The 18,038-nt window shown below is 40.4% G+C and overlaps 1 protein-coding gene across 1 annotated transcript in view; it reads right to left on the bottom strand.

The window, feature by feature from the left end:
* The window catches only part of LOC135465525 (uncharacterized), an 87,986-nt gene that overhangs the window by 50,843 nt on the left and 19,105 nt on the right, over positions 1 to 18,038 (bottom strand). Inside the window, exon 3 of the mRNA XM_064742764.1 lies at positions 16,826 to 17,100. Coding sequence (XP_064598834.1) covers positions 16,826 to 17,100 — 275 coding nt within the window. The remainder of the gene's footprint in view (positions 1 to 16,825; positions 17,101 to 18,038) is intronic.

Here is an 18,038-nt window from a genome sequence, read left to right on the forward strand (position 1 = left end):
GTACATGGCCCCTGGTCTCTGAGCTGAATTCTTAGGACATGTGACTACAGATATTGTTATGTTGTAAACTGTACATGGCCCCTGGTCTCTGAGCTGAGTTCTTAGGGCACGTGACTACAGATATTATGTTGTAAACTGTACATGGCCCCCTGGTCTCTGAGCTGAGTTCTTAGGGCACATGACTACAGATATTGTTATATTGTAAGCTGTACATGGCCCCTGGTCTCTGAGCTGAGTTCTTAGGACACGTGACTACAGATATTGTTATGTTGTAAACTGTACAAGGCCCCTGGTCTCTGAGTTACAGACTCTCCTTTAAGTCTTCCACATCTACATGTAAGTGTGCGTGGAAAGCCTGGTTCACTTTTAACAAGGAAACATTAAGAATACATGTCTATATGTCTAGTGTTACAACATGTTCAGTGAGTACTTGATACAGCTGTCCTCATAATTTAAGTGGAGAGGAAGTTGGTGAGTTTTTTTTCTTGTTTTTTTTGGAGTTGGTGGGGGGGGGGGGGAAGGATGGCTGGTGATGGCCAACAGCATCAGAATAACTGCATATGTAACAAATAAACTTAATTTAATACAGTGTGACTTATTGACTTCTTTATTATGAAACTGTAGCGTCCCTCATAACTGTCATAACCACAGGTGGGAATTTCTGGGGAGGTGATTAAAATCCCCATTTCATATGCAGCATACAGGCTACACTGTTGCCTAAGATAGAGACTCCCTAAGAAAAATTCCCAGAGTTTATAAGTTCAGGCCTTGTGCTTGATGGGGAGACTATGCTCCCAGGAAGGGCTCAGCCAGTCACACCCAACCACAGGTCAGCTAAGCTTGTCTGTTACCATGGCAACATGATCAACACTTGCACATAGGGAGGTAAACTTAGACAGGGTAACATTAGGAGGTGATATTTTATTGTAAGAGACGGGAACCATGTGGTGAAGTTACTGATAGATCTTAACCATGCTAGCATCCTTATCAACTAGTCTGTCACTGACTTCATTCTTCAGCGAATTGTTGGCACCTGTTTTATAATGAATTTTAACACTGACATTGCCCACAGTTCTGTGCAGTTGAGTGCTTCATTGAACTTACTGTGTCTGCCTTAAGAATTCTACCCACATAGTTTATTTGTGAACACTTTTGGTACTGAAGCTTCCATTTTTCCCTGTAGGATACGATCAGTCTACCTTTCAAACAATCCTCAAAACACCTTTGTAATGAAATGAGTAACCTGTAGTCATGAATAAACTTCTGGTTCAAACAAATTAACACTTCACTTTAAGCAAAGGCTACACAAATTGCAGTAAGCATTGCAGTATTTTAACGTATGGATAAGTACAACACTGTATTTTGGGTTTTTCTGTGTATTTTAACGTATGGATAAGTAAAGCACTGTATTTTGGTTTTTCTGTGTATTTAAATGTATGGATAAGCAAAACACTGTATTTTGTGGTTTTCTATGTATTTTAACATATGGATAAGTAAAACACTGTATTTTGTGGTTTTATGTGTATTTTAACGTATGGATAAGTAATACACTGTATTTTGGGTTTTTCTGTGTATTTAATGTATTGGATAAGTAACATATTTTATTTCATCTAAAAACTGATACCTAAAATGCACTCTCAGAAGCATGTAAGGCCTTATAGCACTGTACCTTTGATGCCGACACGAAAGTTTTGCCGGTAAGAAATTATTAAAACTTCACATAAATACTCGTAAGTCGCCCTGTAAGGTGGATGAATCAATCAGAATCAGACCAAATGTGCTAAAGACTGAACTTTAGGTGAAATGTGGTAACTGTATACTGCTGTATAAAACAAATGGATCAATTCCTCTGCATGTGTTGGTATAAATTGGCCACAGGATGTGGTATGCAGACATTCATCTGGGTACAGTACCCACATGCCTACAGACTGTTATACTCCCCTGATTAACCTCTCACTCAGAGAAACAGGCTTATAGCAATGATCTAACTTCATACAGCACTTAGAGGTCAAGTCACAAGCGCTTACTCAATGGTAATTCATGTAATGACCCCTCAATAACAAGCACTTGTTTCCGCTTTTAAACAGCAGTCTCATTCACAAGTGGAAAATACATGTACAATAATATCTAGTTACAGAGAAAGTAATTTCATAGTTATTTCCCATAAATTGTGCATCACTTTTTCCCTTAACTGAGCAGGATACAGTATTTCCTTTTCTGATTAGTTGTGTAAAATATTTGATTTACATAATGCAGTACTGGTCATAAGAGTGTAAAAATTGTTGTGTTAATACACAGTGTTTGTTATGGTGCTAATTGAGTGTCATGAAACTCATAAATTCAACTTCAGTTAACTTTGGGGGGTAAGATAATGTAATCAACGCACCTCCATTGCCGAGGGGGTTAGCATGCTATCACAGCATAATGACCCAGGGGGCTCTCACCAATGTGGTCGCTGTGAGTTCAAGTCCAGCTCATGCTACCTTGCTCTTCAGCCGTACTTGGGAAGATCTGCCAACAACCTGCGGATGGTTGTGAGGTTTCCCCGGGGCTCTGCCCGGTTTGCTCCCTCCACAATGTCCGCTACCATCGTTGATTACAGCATAAAACACCAAATAAATAAATAATGTAATCAAGGTGAGAAAAGTAATGTGTTAACAACTGCCATCATGATCAATACATCGCTGATACTGAATGCCTGATACTGAAACCACTCTCTCTCTCCATCCAGTATTTGCCATGGTCTTCAGATTATTGAATATACATCCACATGTATTGAATATACATCCACATGTATTGAATATACATCCACATGTATTGAATATACATCCACATGTATTGAATATACATGTACTGATATATTCAAGTCACAAAAACCTAACTACTGTATTTCACCTGAAGACTGATATGTAAATATCTACTTAAAAACCTTACAATCATTTTTTTGATGCCGACTTTGTAAGTTTTTTGAATGATTAATCACAGTTCATGGATTTGACTGTTAAGATCCTTGTAAGACAACAGAAAACAAAACAAAAACAAACAAACAAACAACTCTTACATAGCTCTACAAGGTGGATAAACCAATCAGAATCAAGAAAAATATGTCACCTGAAAAATGCTAAACTTTCGGGGAAACACAGCACTGTACTTTTTCAACCTTTTCTCATGTTTACTTACATGCAGGCATATTCTCAAGGTATTTGTTTTCGTGTTGACTGATAAAATTATATTTTTTGTGAAGCCCTGTAACTGACCAATCCAACCAATGTAATTTTATTTCCAATATCAAATTTAAAATGTGCATAAATTGCACTGAAAGTCGCTGTTTAATACTTCAAAACGGTGAAGAATTAAGGTAGTTATAATTAACAAAGGTTTCTGAAAGTGCTTGGCCTCTTAGACAAATCATGACATATTCTATACTCTGGTATCCACTCCTGGCTACACAGCTCTAGATCTGCCTGACACTGCACCTGTTTTATCTGTAATTCACTATTTAGTTATGTTTTGATAGCTTTAAGTAGTTCTCTTCCTAGTTCACCTATGGTGATAATATAAATCTACATGAAGATTATATATGAACTACTCCATGTACACTGACAAGTCCAGCACTACTCAACCTCATTATTAGCATTATCACAAGTTTTAAAACATCTTCCATCCATACTGAAAAAGAAACTACGCAAAGCTAGATGGAAACCGGCATTATTAACCCGGGTCATTCCAACCCAGAGGGCTGGAGTTGTCATTAGCCTCTCCCAGACTGGTTTTACAGGCTTTCACTAGCTACAGAATAAACAATCATAGTCTGATTTTTATTGTTGTACACATCAGAGAGTCTTCTCCATATAATTCTGGTTATGCCACTCCTCTGTCCTGTCCAGACCGTGCTGTGTATTTTGTCAGGTTGGCCAGTCTCAGTCTAAGCAGAGACCAGAAAGTGACATTATCAGGACAATACAAACATCAAAGTAAACATCTCTGATAGGTATCACTCAGGGCTTTTTATTGGTGTGCCTCAGTATCATTAAAACTGTAATGAAATGATCAAATGATTGGGATCAAAGATATCCAGATAAAATACCAGCATGTGCTGTTACATTATGTACCTTAATAATAAATATGGTCATAATTACTTCTTGCCCAGGTCATACCTGTATTTCAGCATATGAAGTACATCATACATTCTGCTGTTCAATTTAGTATATTTATTCATTTATTGTGTTTAATGCTCTACTCTAAAACTGGTCACTGACATGATGGCAGATGGGATTCTGGGCCAGTTACCTGAGATAAACCTCCTAACCCAGACCTACACTATCAACCAATCACTGCTAGGGCTGAGGTTGTGACCTGACTGGGGAGAGCTGGGCTGAACTGAGCTGGGGTTGAGGTAGTGACCTGACTGGGAAGTGAGAGATGGGCTGATCTGAGCTGGGTTTGAGGTTGTGACCTGACTGGGGATTGAGAGCTGGGCTGATCTGAGCTGAGGTTGAGGTTGTGACCTGACTGGGGATTGAGAGCTAGGCTGATCTGAGATGGGTTTGAGGTTGTGACCTGACTGGGGATCGAGAGATGGGCTGATCTGTGCTGAGGTTGAGGTTGTGACCTGACTTGGGATTGAGAGCTGGGCTGATCTGTGCTGGGGTTGAGGTTGTGACCTGACTGGAGAGAGCTGGGCTGATCTGTGCTGGGGTTGAGGTTGTGACCTGACTGGGGATTGAGAGCTAGGCTGATCTGAGCTGAGTTGAGGTTGTGACCCGACTGGGGATTGAGAGCTAGGCTGATCTGAGCTGGGGTTGAGGTTGTGACCCGACTGGGGATTGAGAGCTAGGCTGATCTGAGTTGGGGTTGAGGTTGTGACCTGACTGGGAAATGAGAGCTGGGCTGATCTGTGCTGGGGTTGAGGCTGTGACCCGACTGGGGATTGAGAGCTAGGCTGATCTGAGATGAGGTTAAGGTTGTGACCTGACTGGGGATTGAGAGCTGGGCTGATCTGAGCTGGGGTTGAGGTTGTGACCTGACTGGGAAGTGAGAGCTGGGCTGATCTGAGCTGGGGTTGAGGTTGTGACCTGAATGGAGAGAGCTGGGCTGATCTGTGCTGGGGTTGAGGTTGTGACCTGACTGGGGATTGAGAGCTGGGCTGATCTGAGCTGGGGTTGAGGTTGTGACCTGACTGGGGATTGAGAGCTGGGCTGATCTGTGCTGAGGTTGTGACCTGACTGGGGATCGAGAGCTGGGCTGATCTGAGCTGGGGTTGAGGTTGTGACCTGACTGGGGGATTGAGAGCTAGGCTGATCTGAGCTGGGATTGAGGTTGTGACCTGACTGGGATTGAGAGCTGGGCTGATCTGTGCTGAGGTTGTGACCTGACTGGGGATCGAGAGCTGGGCTGATCTGAGCTGGGGTTGAGGTTGTGACCTGACTGGGGATTGAGAGCTAGGCTGATCTGAGCTGGGGTTGAGGTTGTGACCTGACTGGGGATTGAGAGCTGGGCTGATCTGTGCTGAGGTTGTGACCTGACTGGGGATCGAGAGCTGGGCTGATCTGAGCTGGGGTTGAGGTTGTGACCTGACTGGGGGATTGAGAGCTAGGCTGATCTGAGCTGGGGTTGAGGTTGTGACCTGACTGGGGATTGAGAGCTGGGCTGATCTGTGCTGGGGTTGAGGGTTGTGACCTGACTGGGAAGTGAGAGCTGGGCTGATCTGAGCTGGGGTTGAGGTTGTGACCTGACTGGAGATAGCTGGGCTGATCTGTGCTGAGGTTGTGACCTGACTGGGGATCGAGAGCTGGGCTGATCTGAGCTGGGGTTGAGGTTGTGACCTGACTGGAGAGAGCTGGGCTGATCTGTGCTGGGGTTGAGGTTGTGACCTGACTGAGAGAGCTGGGCTGATCTGTGCTGGGGTTGAGGTTGTGACCTGACTGGGGATTGAGAGCTGGGCTGATCTGTGCTGGGGTTGAGGTTGTGACCTGACTGATGATCGACAGCTAGGCTGATCTTAGCTGGGGTTGAGGTTGTGACCTGACCGGGGATTCAGTGGTCTTTCCTTTACACTTTTTTACAGTTCTAATAAACATATATTTAGGCTTTATTAATATTCCCCTATTATTCAAATGTAGTCAAATCTGATTATCTGACTTTTATACCGCTGATCTTTCAGAGTCTATATTTAACAGCCTTAATTATCATCCAAAAGCTGCACCAGCCTATCATTCCTTAACACTATAACCAACCTATCTTTCTAGAACACCTGACCACCAAAAATTGGCAGACTGGAAATCTGATACTATGGAAACCATCAAGCTAAAGAGGTCTAACACTAACAAATGCTGATGTTCACATATAGAGGAATTGACATGAGTACTACAGGGTTTATAAACTGCATCTGGTGCACCTGATCTTTATAACAAACTAAACTTCACCAATGTTCCTGTCTCTGTCTTGTCTTTGAATAGTGAATTAACTTACAAAGTGATATGTGCTAAGCTGTCTGTGCAGGAAGGAGAACAACTTTTCAGCAGCTATGTATACCCCCCACCCTCGACCCACCGAACGCCTCCTGCTGCACCCCCCCCCCCCCTTCAGGAAGCTTACTGATACATGAGCAATATTCTCACCACATACCAAGTCAAACAGGATCATGTTGGAAGGTCAACATGTGTATATGAACATTTCCCTAACCAATCATGATCTCACACTCCTACTCTACAGAAAACTTGTCTAACTTCTAAATGTATAGGATGTTGAGGTAACAACACAATTACAACCACTTTTCCATTATTGTTTTTACGATGTAAAATCCCAATCATACATACACGAATATCATTATCATTTTTCTTGCAAAAAGCTGCTTTTTACTTAGATATGACCAGTGAGAAAGGAAACGGTTAATTGACTGCAAGTTCCGGCTTACCAGAAAAAAAGGAGATCTTCTCAGAAAATGTCTTTAAAAAAATACTTTGCTATCAATCTAATTTTTCATTTGCCTATTAACAGCTGGGTTAATGTATTAAAAACAGTGGATTTCAATGAATTTTCACTGATTAGGAAACAAGGTGGTATATGTCTTTGAAATTACATGACTCCTCTTGACTTGTCAAGTCTATGTATATAGTATACAGAAATGCTGGAGTTCGGGCATGCCCTGAGTGAAAGTCTGCACAAGCTATTAGCTAACCCTAAAACTGTTACAACTGATGTCTTCAGGTCACGGCAAAAGAGGCAAATCATCAACAAGATAAAAATAGAAGATCGTCTTCTATTGGGTCGATTACCTTTGGAATTTGGAATACCATAGAAATACTAAATATCACTCAGTGACACCTGCAAGCAAATCTAATGAAAATACACAAATGCGACACATGACTAATTCAGGGTTAACACTAAAAGTACAACAGGAAACAGACACAGTGTTAGCCTGCAGAGTTAACACTGAAAGTACACCAGGGAATAGACACAGTGTTAGCCTGCAGAATTAACACTAAAAGTACACCAGGGAATAGACAGAGTGTTAGCCTGTGGAGTTAACACTAAAAGTACACCAGGAAACAGACACAGTGTTAGCCTGTGGAGTTAACACTAAATGTACACCAGGAAACAGACACAGTGTTAGCCTGTGGAGTTAACACTAAAAGTACACCAGGAAAAAGACACAGTGTTAGCCTGCGGAGTTAAAACTGAAAGTACACCAGGGAATAGACACAGTGTTAGCCTGCAGAGTTAACACTAAACATACACCAGGAAACAGACACAGTGTTAGCCTGTGGAGTTAACACTAAAAGTACACCAGGGAATAAACACAGTGTTAGCCTATGGAGTTAACACTAAAAGTACAACAGGAAACAGACACAGTATTAACCTGTGGAGTTAACACTAAAAGTACACCAGGAAACAGACACAGTGTTTAGCCTGTGGAGTTAACACTAAAAGTAGACCAGGGAATAGACACTGTGTTAGCCTGTGGAGTTAACACTAAAAGTACACCAGGAAACAGACACAGTGTTAGCCTGTGGAGTTAACACTAAAAGTACACCAGGAAACAGACACAGTGTTAGCCTGCGGAGTTAAAACTGAAAGTACACCAGGAAACAGACACAGTGTTAGCCTGTGGAGTTAACACTAAACATACACAGGAAACAGACACAGTGTTAGCCCATGGAGTTAAACACTAAAAGGTACACCAGGAAACAGACACAGTGTTAGCCTGCGGAGTTAAAACTGAAAGTACACCAGGAAACAGACACTGTGTTAGCCTGCAGAGTTAACACTAAACATACACCAGGAAACAGACACAGTGTTAGCCTGCAGAGTTAAAACTGAAAGTACACCAGGAAACAGACACAGTGTTAGCCTGTGGAGTTAACACTAAACATACACCAGGAAACAGACACAGTGTTAGCCTGTGGAGTTAACACTAAAAGTACACCAGGAAACAGACACAGTGTTAGCCTGCAGAGTTTAAACTGAAAGTACACCAGGAAACAGACACAGTGTTAGCCTGCAGATTTAACACTAAACATACACCAGGAAACAGACACAGTGTTAGCCTGCGGAGTTTAAAACTGAAAGTACACCAGGAACAGACACAGTGTTAGCCTGTGGAGTTAACACTAAACATACACCAGGAAACAGACACAGTGTTAGCCTGCAGAGTTAACACTAAAAATACACCAGGAAACAGACACAGTGTTAGCCTGTGGAGTTAACACTAAAAGTACACCAGGAAACAGACACAGTGTTAGCCTGTGGAGTTAACACTAAACGTACACCAGATTCTCTAACTGGTGTCAGAAGTTGGATATGTAGTACAACTTATTCAGCTGAATGCAAACTGTTATCAGTGGGGGGTGGGAGGGGTGTGTGTTTGTTTAAGAGACTGCATGAGGCCAATTTCTTCATGCCCTATGCGTTATGTCATATCACAGCATGATAACTCCAAACTTGTGCTAATCAACCCATACCTAATGTTACACACCACAACATCTGTTCCTCAATTAGCAAAGATTTGTCTACTTAGTTATGAACATGGAACCGCAACAAATAAAACAAAAACTGACAGCAGCTGAAACAACGTTATGTACATAAATATACTGTTTTTTTCAGCTTCTGAAACATTTTTTTTCCTCATTTTTTCTGCACTATTAGGGGAAAAAAATAAAGAAATAAAAAACAAAAACAGAGGAAAATAAATAAACAATAATACACAACAATTTTTACAGATTGAGGGCTGTGGAGATCATATCATGTGACCTCATGTACAATATGAAGCCAATTTAATTCCTACAATCATGAAGTTTTCTGCAATATTACAAACCGGCCGGATAGCACAGTTGGTAGAGCGTCCGCTTCAGGACCGGTAGATCCAGGATCAATCCTTGATCGAGTCACACTAAGACTTTAAAAGAGGAAGTTTGTAACTTCCTTGCTTGGCGTTCAGCATGAAGGGATAGTGCAACAACTGGTGACCCGTATCAGTATAACGGCTCGGGCGGGGCGGCTTACTTGCCTTCGGTAAGTCGTCTTAGTGATGCAGCACTAAATAAAAGAGCGGTGGAAAATCCGTCCTGCAACAATCACGTACATGCACCCTAAGGATTCCTTCGTCGTCATATGACTGGAAAATTGTTGAGTACGACGTTAAACCCCAAGCACGCACTCACGCACTCACTCGCAATATTACAAAACTGCTAAAAGTGCATTCAACATAGAGGACACATGAATTATATACTGAAGTTCCAAACACCCATTTACAGAATAAATCACTGAGAACAAAAACGCATTGCAAAATTAATTGAATTTAGACTTATGGCCTGAGAAATGTCCTCAACTTTAGATTTCACTGAAACCATGCTTACATTAAAATGTTACATATTAATATCAAAATTTTACCACAAGATTTGCAAATTTAATCTTTCTGCATAAGTAACAACCTACAGGTATCTGTCTATTACTGGTATGTGCCATTACAGGTATCTGTCTATTACAGGTATGTGCCCATTACAGGTATCTGTCTATTACAGGTATCTGTCCTGTTAATGATTATCTACATTAAACATACTGGAGTATCAGGCATCATTTAAGTCAGGAAATAACTTACTTGTTTATATACCTGTATAAATTCTCTGCTATATAAACCATGAATGTTTACAGATCAAACCACGAGTACATCTGCATGTTTCATATCAGAAGACATGTGAGCTATCCATAACGGCCAATCGCAAAAGGAACTGGAACACTTGATGTGAAGTACTTAGCCTGCTTATTGGTGTACATCTGTGTGTAACAGACGTCCTGAATTCTAATTAAGACATCAGGCAAACCTTTCTGCATCATTATCATCTAAACTTTCTAAATTTTAATGCCACCCCATTCTGCTAGGATGTGTTTAGATGTTCCTTCTTGAAACCTGAATATTTTGCTGCCTTCATATACATGTATGTTTATTAAATACTAGAAGATTCCATAAATTTGCTGGATGCCTCCCTTTTCTCTGTGACTCAGATATCTGATTTTCTGTCTCCTTTTTATCCTGCTGCATTCTTAAAATAGTGTGAACTTTATCAAACCTTCTGTGAGATAAGGGAAAGTTAGTAAACACTAAGGACATTGAAATAAACATCGCCCTGCCAGGTTACCATCACCCATACATAAAATCTGAAGTAGTCATATAATATACTATTGCCTTCAAGACTTCTAAACACAGAATCCTGTGAAAAGCAAAACTTGTCCTCTCTTGAAGTCTAACACAGTGCTCAAATCGTGAAAAGTTACCCCCCCTTAAAACCACGCCAGCCTTCAAACTAATGAAAATCAAATCACATAACGGCTTTAAGAATGCCTGTAAACCGCTAAGAATAACAAAGTTCCACTATAGCCCTTTAACATGATATCAAGATTTAGGGTATTAATCTGACAGGTATGATTACATAAGAGCATACAGATCAAAGGAGTAATCCTCTTCAATGTCAAACAGGTACACTGCTAAGTCACGAGTAGCTTCAGTGACAAAGCACTCTTATGAAGTTCTGAACAGCACGAGCTGACAGATAAGGTCGAATTAATACGGATCTGTCATATCCTGTAATTACATAAATAAGACAACCCTACAAAATGACCTGAGTCAACAAATTCTGCTCCAGTATTTTCGTCTTAAGTTAACACTGTTGTATGCTGTTCTTCTTTTTTTTCAGAATCCTTACAATACACCATGTCATATGTTACCTGACAAAAGCCTTTCATACCTGCATAGATGGTCATTAACACAGGTACCTTCTCCCACAACACACAGTGGGTGGAGGAGAAAATGACAGTGACAGATGCAAGGGTTAATAGAAACGCTGGCTTAAAACCCCTCCAATCAATCAGGGTAAGCTTCTATAACAGGTTTAGCATTGTCCCCCATGAGATACTCTTACACATACACACAGAGGCAATCTGAAGGATTGATGAATGTAGACTGAACTTTGCCATCCTCAGATAGCATGTGTGAGATAGTCTCCCCTGCTGCTACATCAGACAGCTTTGGTCTTAGCATTTTCCTATTACAAGACATGACATAACAATATGTCTCTCCTCGTCATCACTAATGTCTGGCTGAATCGTGTTACCAACAGGGTATACATTCTTAGGTTATTAATTCTCGGCCTGTCTGCCTGAGTATCTGTCGCACCATCTATCCATCTATCACACCTTTATTTTCATGTGCATATGGCATATTCCTGCAGGTTCACGATGTGGAGCATGATGTTTGAAAACCAGCGCTTGATCAATGCAAAATGTTTGTGCATTTAATTAATGAATTCTGTGATTCTCACTGGAAAATTTATTTGCAATAACTGCTCCAAATATTGTCAGATTTTGACAAAATAATCAGCACAGGTTGACCTTGTGGAACATCAGTAATCTGACCTTTTGAATATTTAATGAATATTTAACCATCTCCTTGATTCATTCTGGTCGCTAGTTTCCATGCAATAATCATTTCGAATATTTTTTTGATAAAATTCTGTATACAGATTTATTTTAAGACCCCTCAGATAAAGTTAAAAACCAGGTGGACCTGTGCATATATTTTGCATATGTGCTTTTGACCATTCCCTTCATTCTGGTTGGTTGTTAGTCTGCGTAAACTAACTGTTTGAAATAATGTGCAATTTTAAGAAAAAAAAATACACCTGGAAAAAAAATTAACAAATTTTTACCATATTTACATCCTTCTCAGAACCTGCAATCCTTCTGTGCAAGGCTATCTGCTATCTACATTTTAATAGCTGTCACCCCAGCACATGTGCATGGCGAACTCAAAAACAGTGAACAGGCTATGAGGGCCTCAAGTGGCTACCAGCATGGTACTCAGCTGACCCAAGAACACCCATTTTGCAGCCTCATATTGACACAGAAAACACTGGCTACAAGGCTGTGATCTGCTCAACAAGCTCTTATATAATCTGCACCTATCAAAAACAAATATACAAATCCTCTATACAACAAGATCCAGTTCAAGACTACAGCTTTTCCCTTCAACACTTCTAACATCAAATAGGAAAAATATATATATAATTAAAAAAACATCTAAAAGTGAATAATTTGTATAATTTATTAAATTTAGGTTATCTCTTTTTTTTGTAAATCATACAAATTGGTGGTGCTTATCTGAATATACCTCCCCAAGATGCTTAATTGTCAGGATGAAACGAAGTACTGTTCACTGCCAGACCAGACGCTTGTAGCAGGACAACCACTCCATGGTTAGGTCCATCACGAACACGTACTGGGGCATTAGGTACAGTCATCAGCCTTATTGCTTCACAGCCTTCTTCTGTGTCCAGTTCTGACAGGCTAACTTTACACTGCATTTCTAACCCAATTAAAATACCATCTGTTTAGTGTTAAATTTCAGACAGGACCATATGCTCTCCCAGGCTTGTGGAGAGGGGAGCTTTCCACTTCTACTGCCATGAAGACATCAAAAATAAATTTGTCTTAATCTTTTGGAATCTTAATAAATTGGCCCCACTCCTAATTTAAGGTTTCCAGCCCCACTCTCCATCACCACCACCACCTCGCCCCCAAACATAGTCTTGATGCTCCTTGGTGACTCTCACTGATAGCTCACTCATCACAAGCTTCATGTTTACATGGTTTATATTCAACTTCAAACAGATGAATCTTCAACTTCAAACAGATGAATCTTCAACTTCAAACAGATGAATCTTCAACTTCAAACAGATGAATCTTCAACTTCAAACAGATGAATCTTCAACTTCAAACAGATGAATCTTCAAAGAGGCTTACTGACTACACAAACATTCTGAGAAATGACAGATCCCTGCTTCAGCATGATACAGAATGATTCATGATATCAAAAATAATAATCCAAACCAATAATAACTCGCATATCATGACTGATACTTCATACTGCCAAGGCCATCTGATATACTGCATGATACAAGTATCAAGGTGCTCTACCAGTTTCTTCAAAACAAGCCACCAAATACTTCATGGAATTAAGTTTAATGTTGCATATTTTATCTTTGAAGAAAATATATAGAAAAAAGTTTAAATTTATAGCTTGGCACATGACTTAATGAACACCGTGTGGTAAACATGTTTATACATTGTATCTGGTCGCAGAACTGTAGAGGGTACATGAAAAGGAACTCTAAACTGAAGATCATACTGATGTATGAGAAAAGAAAACAGATACGCCAAAAAACTTTTATTTCTGAGGATTCTTTTATGTGTCTAGGTAACTTGTCTATTTTATGCATATATTTCCATCAATGATCAGGAAGTCTTGGGAATGATCTGAGTTGGCTGGGTACATTTGACCAGCTTTACAGCATGCTATAGGCAGTGAGGATACATGTATGATACTACGACTAGGGCTGTAGAATCTACGACTAGGGCTGTAGAATCTACAACTAGGGCTGTAGAATCTACGAGTAGAGCTGCAGAATCTAAGACTACAGCTGTAGAATCTAAGACTAGGGCTGCAGAATCTATGACTTGGGCTGCAGAATCTAAGACTAGGGCTGCAGAATCTACGACTAGGGCTGCAGAATCCACGACTAGGGCTGCAGAATCCACGACTAGGGCTGTAGAATCTACGACTAGGGCTGCAGAATCTAAGACTAGGGCTGCAGAATCTAAGACTAGGGCTGTAGAATCTACGACTAGGGCTGCAGAATCTAAGACTAGGGCTGCAGAATCTACGACTAGGGCTGCAGAATCCACGACTAGGGCTGCAGAATCTACGACTAGGGCTGCAGAATCTAAGACTAGGGCTGCAGAATCTACGACTAGGGCTGCAGAATCTAAGACTAGGGCTGCAGAATCTAAGACTAGGGCTGCAGAATCCACGACTAGGGCTGCAGAATCTATGACTAGGGCTGCAGAATCCACGACTAGGGGCTCTGAATAAAACTGAGAAGCTTTAAGGACTTTTGTATGTTATTAAGAATTTAAAAAAAAAAAGAATTGTTCAAAGTATCCTTTATATTATTCAGTTTTAGCATCGCATACAAGTCCTGGTAGGACCAACCTGACATGGTACTGAACTTTGATCTCTGCTCATGCTTTTATACAAGATTGAGGTGAAGTACATGTACAGCATGTCTGACATTTTATGTACACATATGGCCACACACATTTAGGTTAGGTTATTTTGGGACATGAATACTAATCTTACAATTCAACCCTGATAAGTAAATTAATCAAGTGGTTGTAACTAATTTAATGACACTGGTACCTGTGATAACCTGCTTATTGTCTGAACGATATCCAAGTATACACATGCATCAATTACTGTCCACACTAATGACCAGAAATGTTAATAATGTGTACAGAGGGCTGCTCTGGCTTGTTCTGGCTTGTTCAGGCTCTTGTGATGAGGTCAAGCAGGGTCAGTGATATTACAGCAGTGACAGTTTAATATTGGCCAATCTGACACAACATACCAATACACAAATCACTACTCCATTGTTACAGCAAGTACAGGTCAAATTCTGAATGGCAGAGTCTAAATAGCACAAGACAGCAAACCCTATAGATATTCCCTTGTGTTAATTTTGCGCATGAATTCATCAGCTTAAGGATGAATGTACACCACAAATCATGGTGACTATGAGCGTTGTGGTCATATCACGAAGCTGCCGTGATGAGCTAATACATAGCAGAGAATTGTGGTTTCTCTGCATCTGCTGTGACACGCATATGCCCTGCACTCAATCTGCACCACTCACATCCTCTTAAGGGGGCCGAGCGCAGGGAAGGCTAAGTGGTAAATTTGACATTAATCAAGTGCTCTTCTTGTTATTAAACTTGGCCTTACAGTGGGCATGATACGCAAGGAATATCTGGAAGATATTAGCTCTATATATATTATTACTGTTAATATCACTGCTATTACATTAGCAACACAAACTGGATTTTCCAACGACATTTATTAGGTAGTTAGCAGTTGTAAACCACATCAAAGTGGTTGGAACAGAATCAGTCAACACACAAGCTTTGTGCTGAACACAATGTCTCCAAAGGAATGTCAAGAACATTCGCTTCATACAGAACACAAATTCTCCAAAGGAATGTCAAGAACATTTGCTTCATACGGAACATAAATTCTCCAAAGGAATGTCAAGAACATTCGCTTCATACGGAACACAAATTCTCCAAAGGAATGTCAAGAACATTCGCTTCATACGGAACACAAATTCTCCAAAGGAAGGTCAAGAACATTTGCTTCATATGGAACATAAATTCTCCAAAGGAATGTCAAGAACATTCGCTTCATACGGAACACAAATTCTCCAAAGGAATGTCCAGAAAATGTTTTTTTCATACTAAATATAATGTCTAAAAAAGAATGCACAGAAAACATGTTTCATACAGAATACAATGTCTACATTGTTCAAATGTTGAAAAAATTGTCATGTTTCACATTGAGAGCAATGTCTTCAAAGGAATGACAAGAAAATATTGATATACTGCATGTTTAGCACAACGGATTTCTCCACAGGAATGCTAACAAAATAGTAAAGTATGTCACAGTGAACACAATGACACCAAAGGACTGCTAACAAAATCCTCACGGGTGTCCTACTGAACACAATGTCTACAAAAAAATGCTAACAAAATCCTCATGGGTGTCCTATTGAACACAATGTCTCAAATGAAATGCCAATAAAATCCTCACAGGTGTCCTACTGAACACAATGTCTCCACAAGAATACTAACAAAATCCTCACGGGTGTCCTTCTGAACACAATGTCTACAAAAAAATGCAACCAAAATCCTTACGGGTGTCCTATTGAACAAAATGTATCAACTGAAATGGACATTAACTAAATCCATATGAAACAAAATTATGACCGTGACTTCTCCAAAAATATGTAAGCACTACACATTCATGTAATCAGAAATGACGATGTATATCTTAACTTTCATGACATGCAAAACGGACATGATAAAGACTAATGTACATAATGTGGACTATTTTACCATGAAAATGTTACCTTTATACAGATTGTGTCATGGAAAATTATTTTGCTCTCTTTTTCTCACAGGAACTACAGGGCATGAATCGCTGCATTTAAACAGTGGCAAAAAATGAGATATGATCACAGAGTATGCTTCACGAAGTTGCACAAAGCATTTGCTGTCTATTTGAGAATTTTACATGTACCTGGATGAGTTAAAAGTGAAACACCATGTGCCGCTCTCTTGTTGCATCCCATTTCTATTTTCATGATAAATAAGAGGCCACAGAAGCCCCCAACAACAATCTGGAATAGAAGCTGTTAGAATATGTGCAGCTGATGCTCACCTCCATGTCCATGCCTGTGTCCATGTGTGTCTGCATGCCCATGCGTGTGCCTGTGTTCATGTGGACCGTACAGGTAAAAGTCTCCAATCCCACTCAGGTACCTCGAATCATACAGGTTACGGCTGCTACCCCCTACATCAGAGGCACCAAACCTGGGGAAGTTGTAAGCTGGCTCATCTCTGGATTCGCGGTCAGAGGGCCAGCGTGACACGAAGCTGTGGACTTCATGATGGTGAGAACCTCCATGATTCCGACCAGTGTTGTAAGTGAAAAATCTGCAAGAGACAAGTTACGACGTACACACATTAGTGCAAATTAAAATGTACCTGTATATGTAGGCCCCATGCATGCTCTTTATTCCAGCAGAGTTTAACATCTAACTCCAGTATGTTTGACTTTCTCATGCATATTTGATATGGGAGTCAGGTTAACAGGTGGAAAAAATTGGGCAAAACCTGAAGAAAACTGAAGCCATTGCCCCTGGTCAGGTGAATGCATACAGAATGTGAGAGTTAGATTACAGCAGTAAGTTCATTGATCAAGGTTCCAAGGCTGGGGCTTTATCAGAAATTGGTACCATCTACCTGCAGCCTGAAACTTTTAGTAAATTTTTGAGCAGGTAGCCATCTACTTTGACTGAAGCTCCTGTTCTACTTCATTTAATTCCCTGCCAAGATAACTAGCCACTCTTCCAGAGCAGCCATTAACTAAAAAAGCTACATGTAGCAAAATAATGCTTTCATAAACAGGGGCATAGCATGGATCTTCACCGAGGGGTGTGGATTTGACAAGAGCAGAACGACTATCACAGTCTATTAGGTGAGGGTCCCGTAGCCGTCTAAGTCCCGGAGAAGCTCCGGGATATTAGATTGCCGAAGAGAGAATCGGTGTGATTTCGAGGTGTTTTGAATGCAGATTGTCTCATGACACAGGTTATATTATGTCTGCATTGTGGTGTACATGGAGGTCCATCTCATGACACAGGTTATATTATGTCTGCATTGTGGTGTACATGCAGGTGCATCTCATGACACAGGTTATATTATGTCTGCATTGTGGTGTACATGTAGGTGCATCTCATGACACAGGTTATATTATGTCTGCATTGTGGTGTACATGTAGGTGCATCTCATGACACAGGTTATATTATGTATGCATTGTGGTGTACATGCAGGTGCATCTCATGACACAGGTTATATTATGTCTGCATTGT

The sequence above is a fragment of the Liolophura sinensis genome, chromosome 5, assembly GCF_032854445.1.
Source record: "Liolophura sinensis isolate JHLJ2023 chromosome 5, CUHK_Ljap_v2, whole genome shotgun sequence".
Lineage (NCBI taxonomy): Eukaryota > Metazoa > Mollusca > Polyplacophora > Chitonida > Chitonidae > Liolophura > Liolophura sinensis.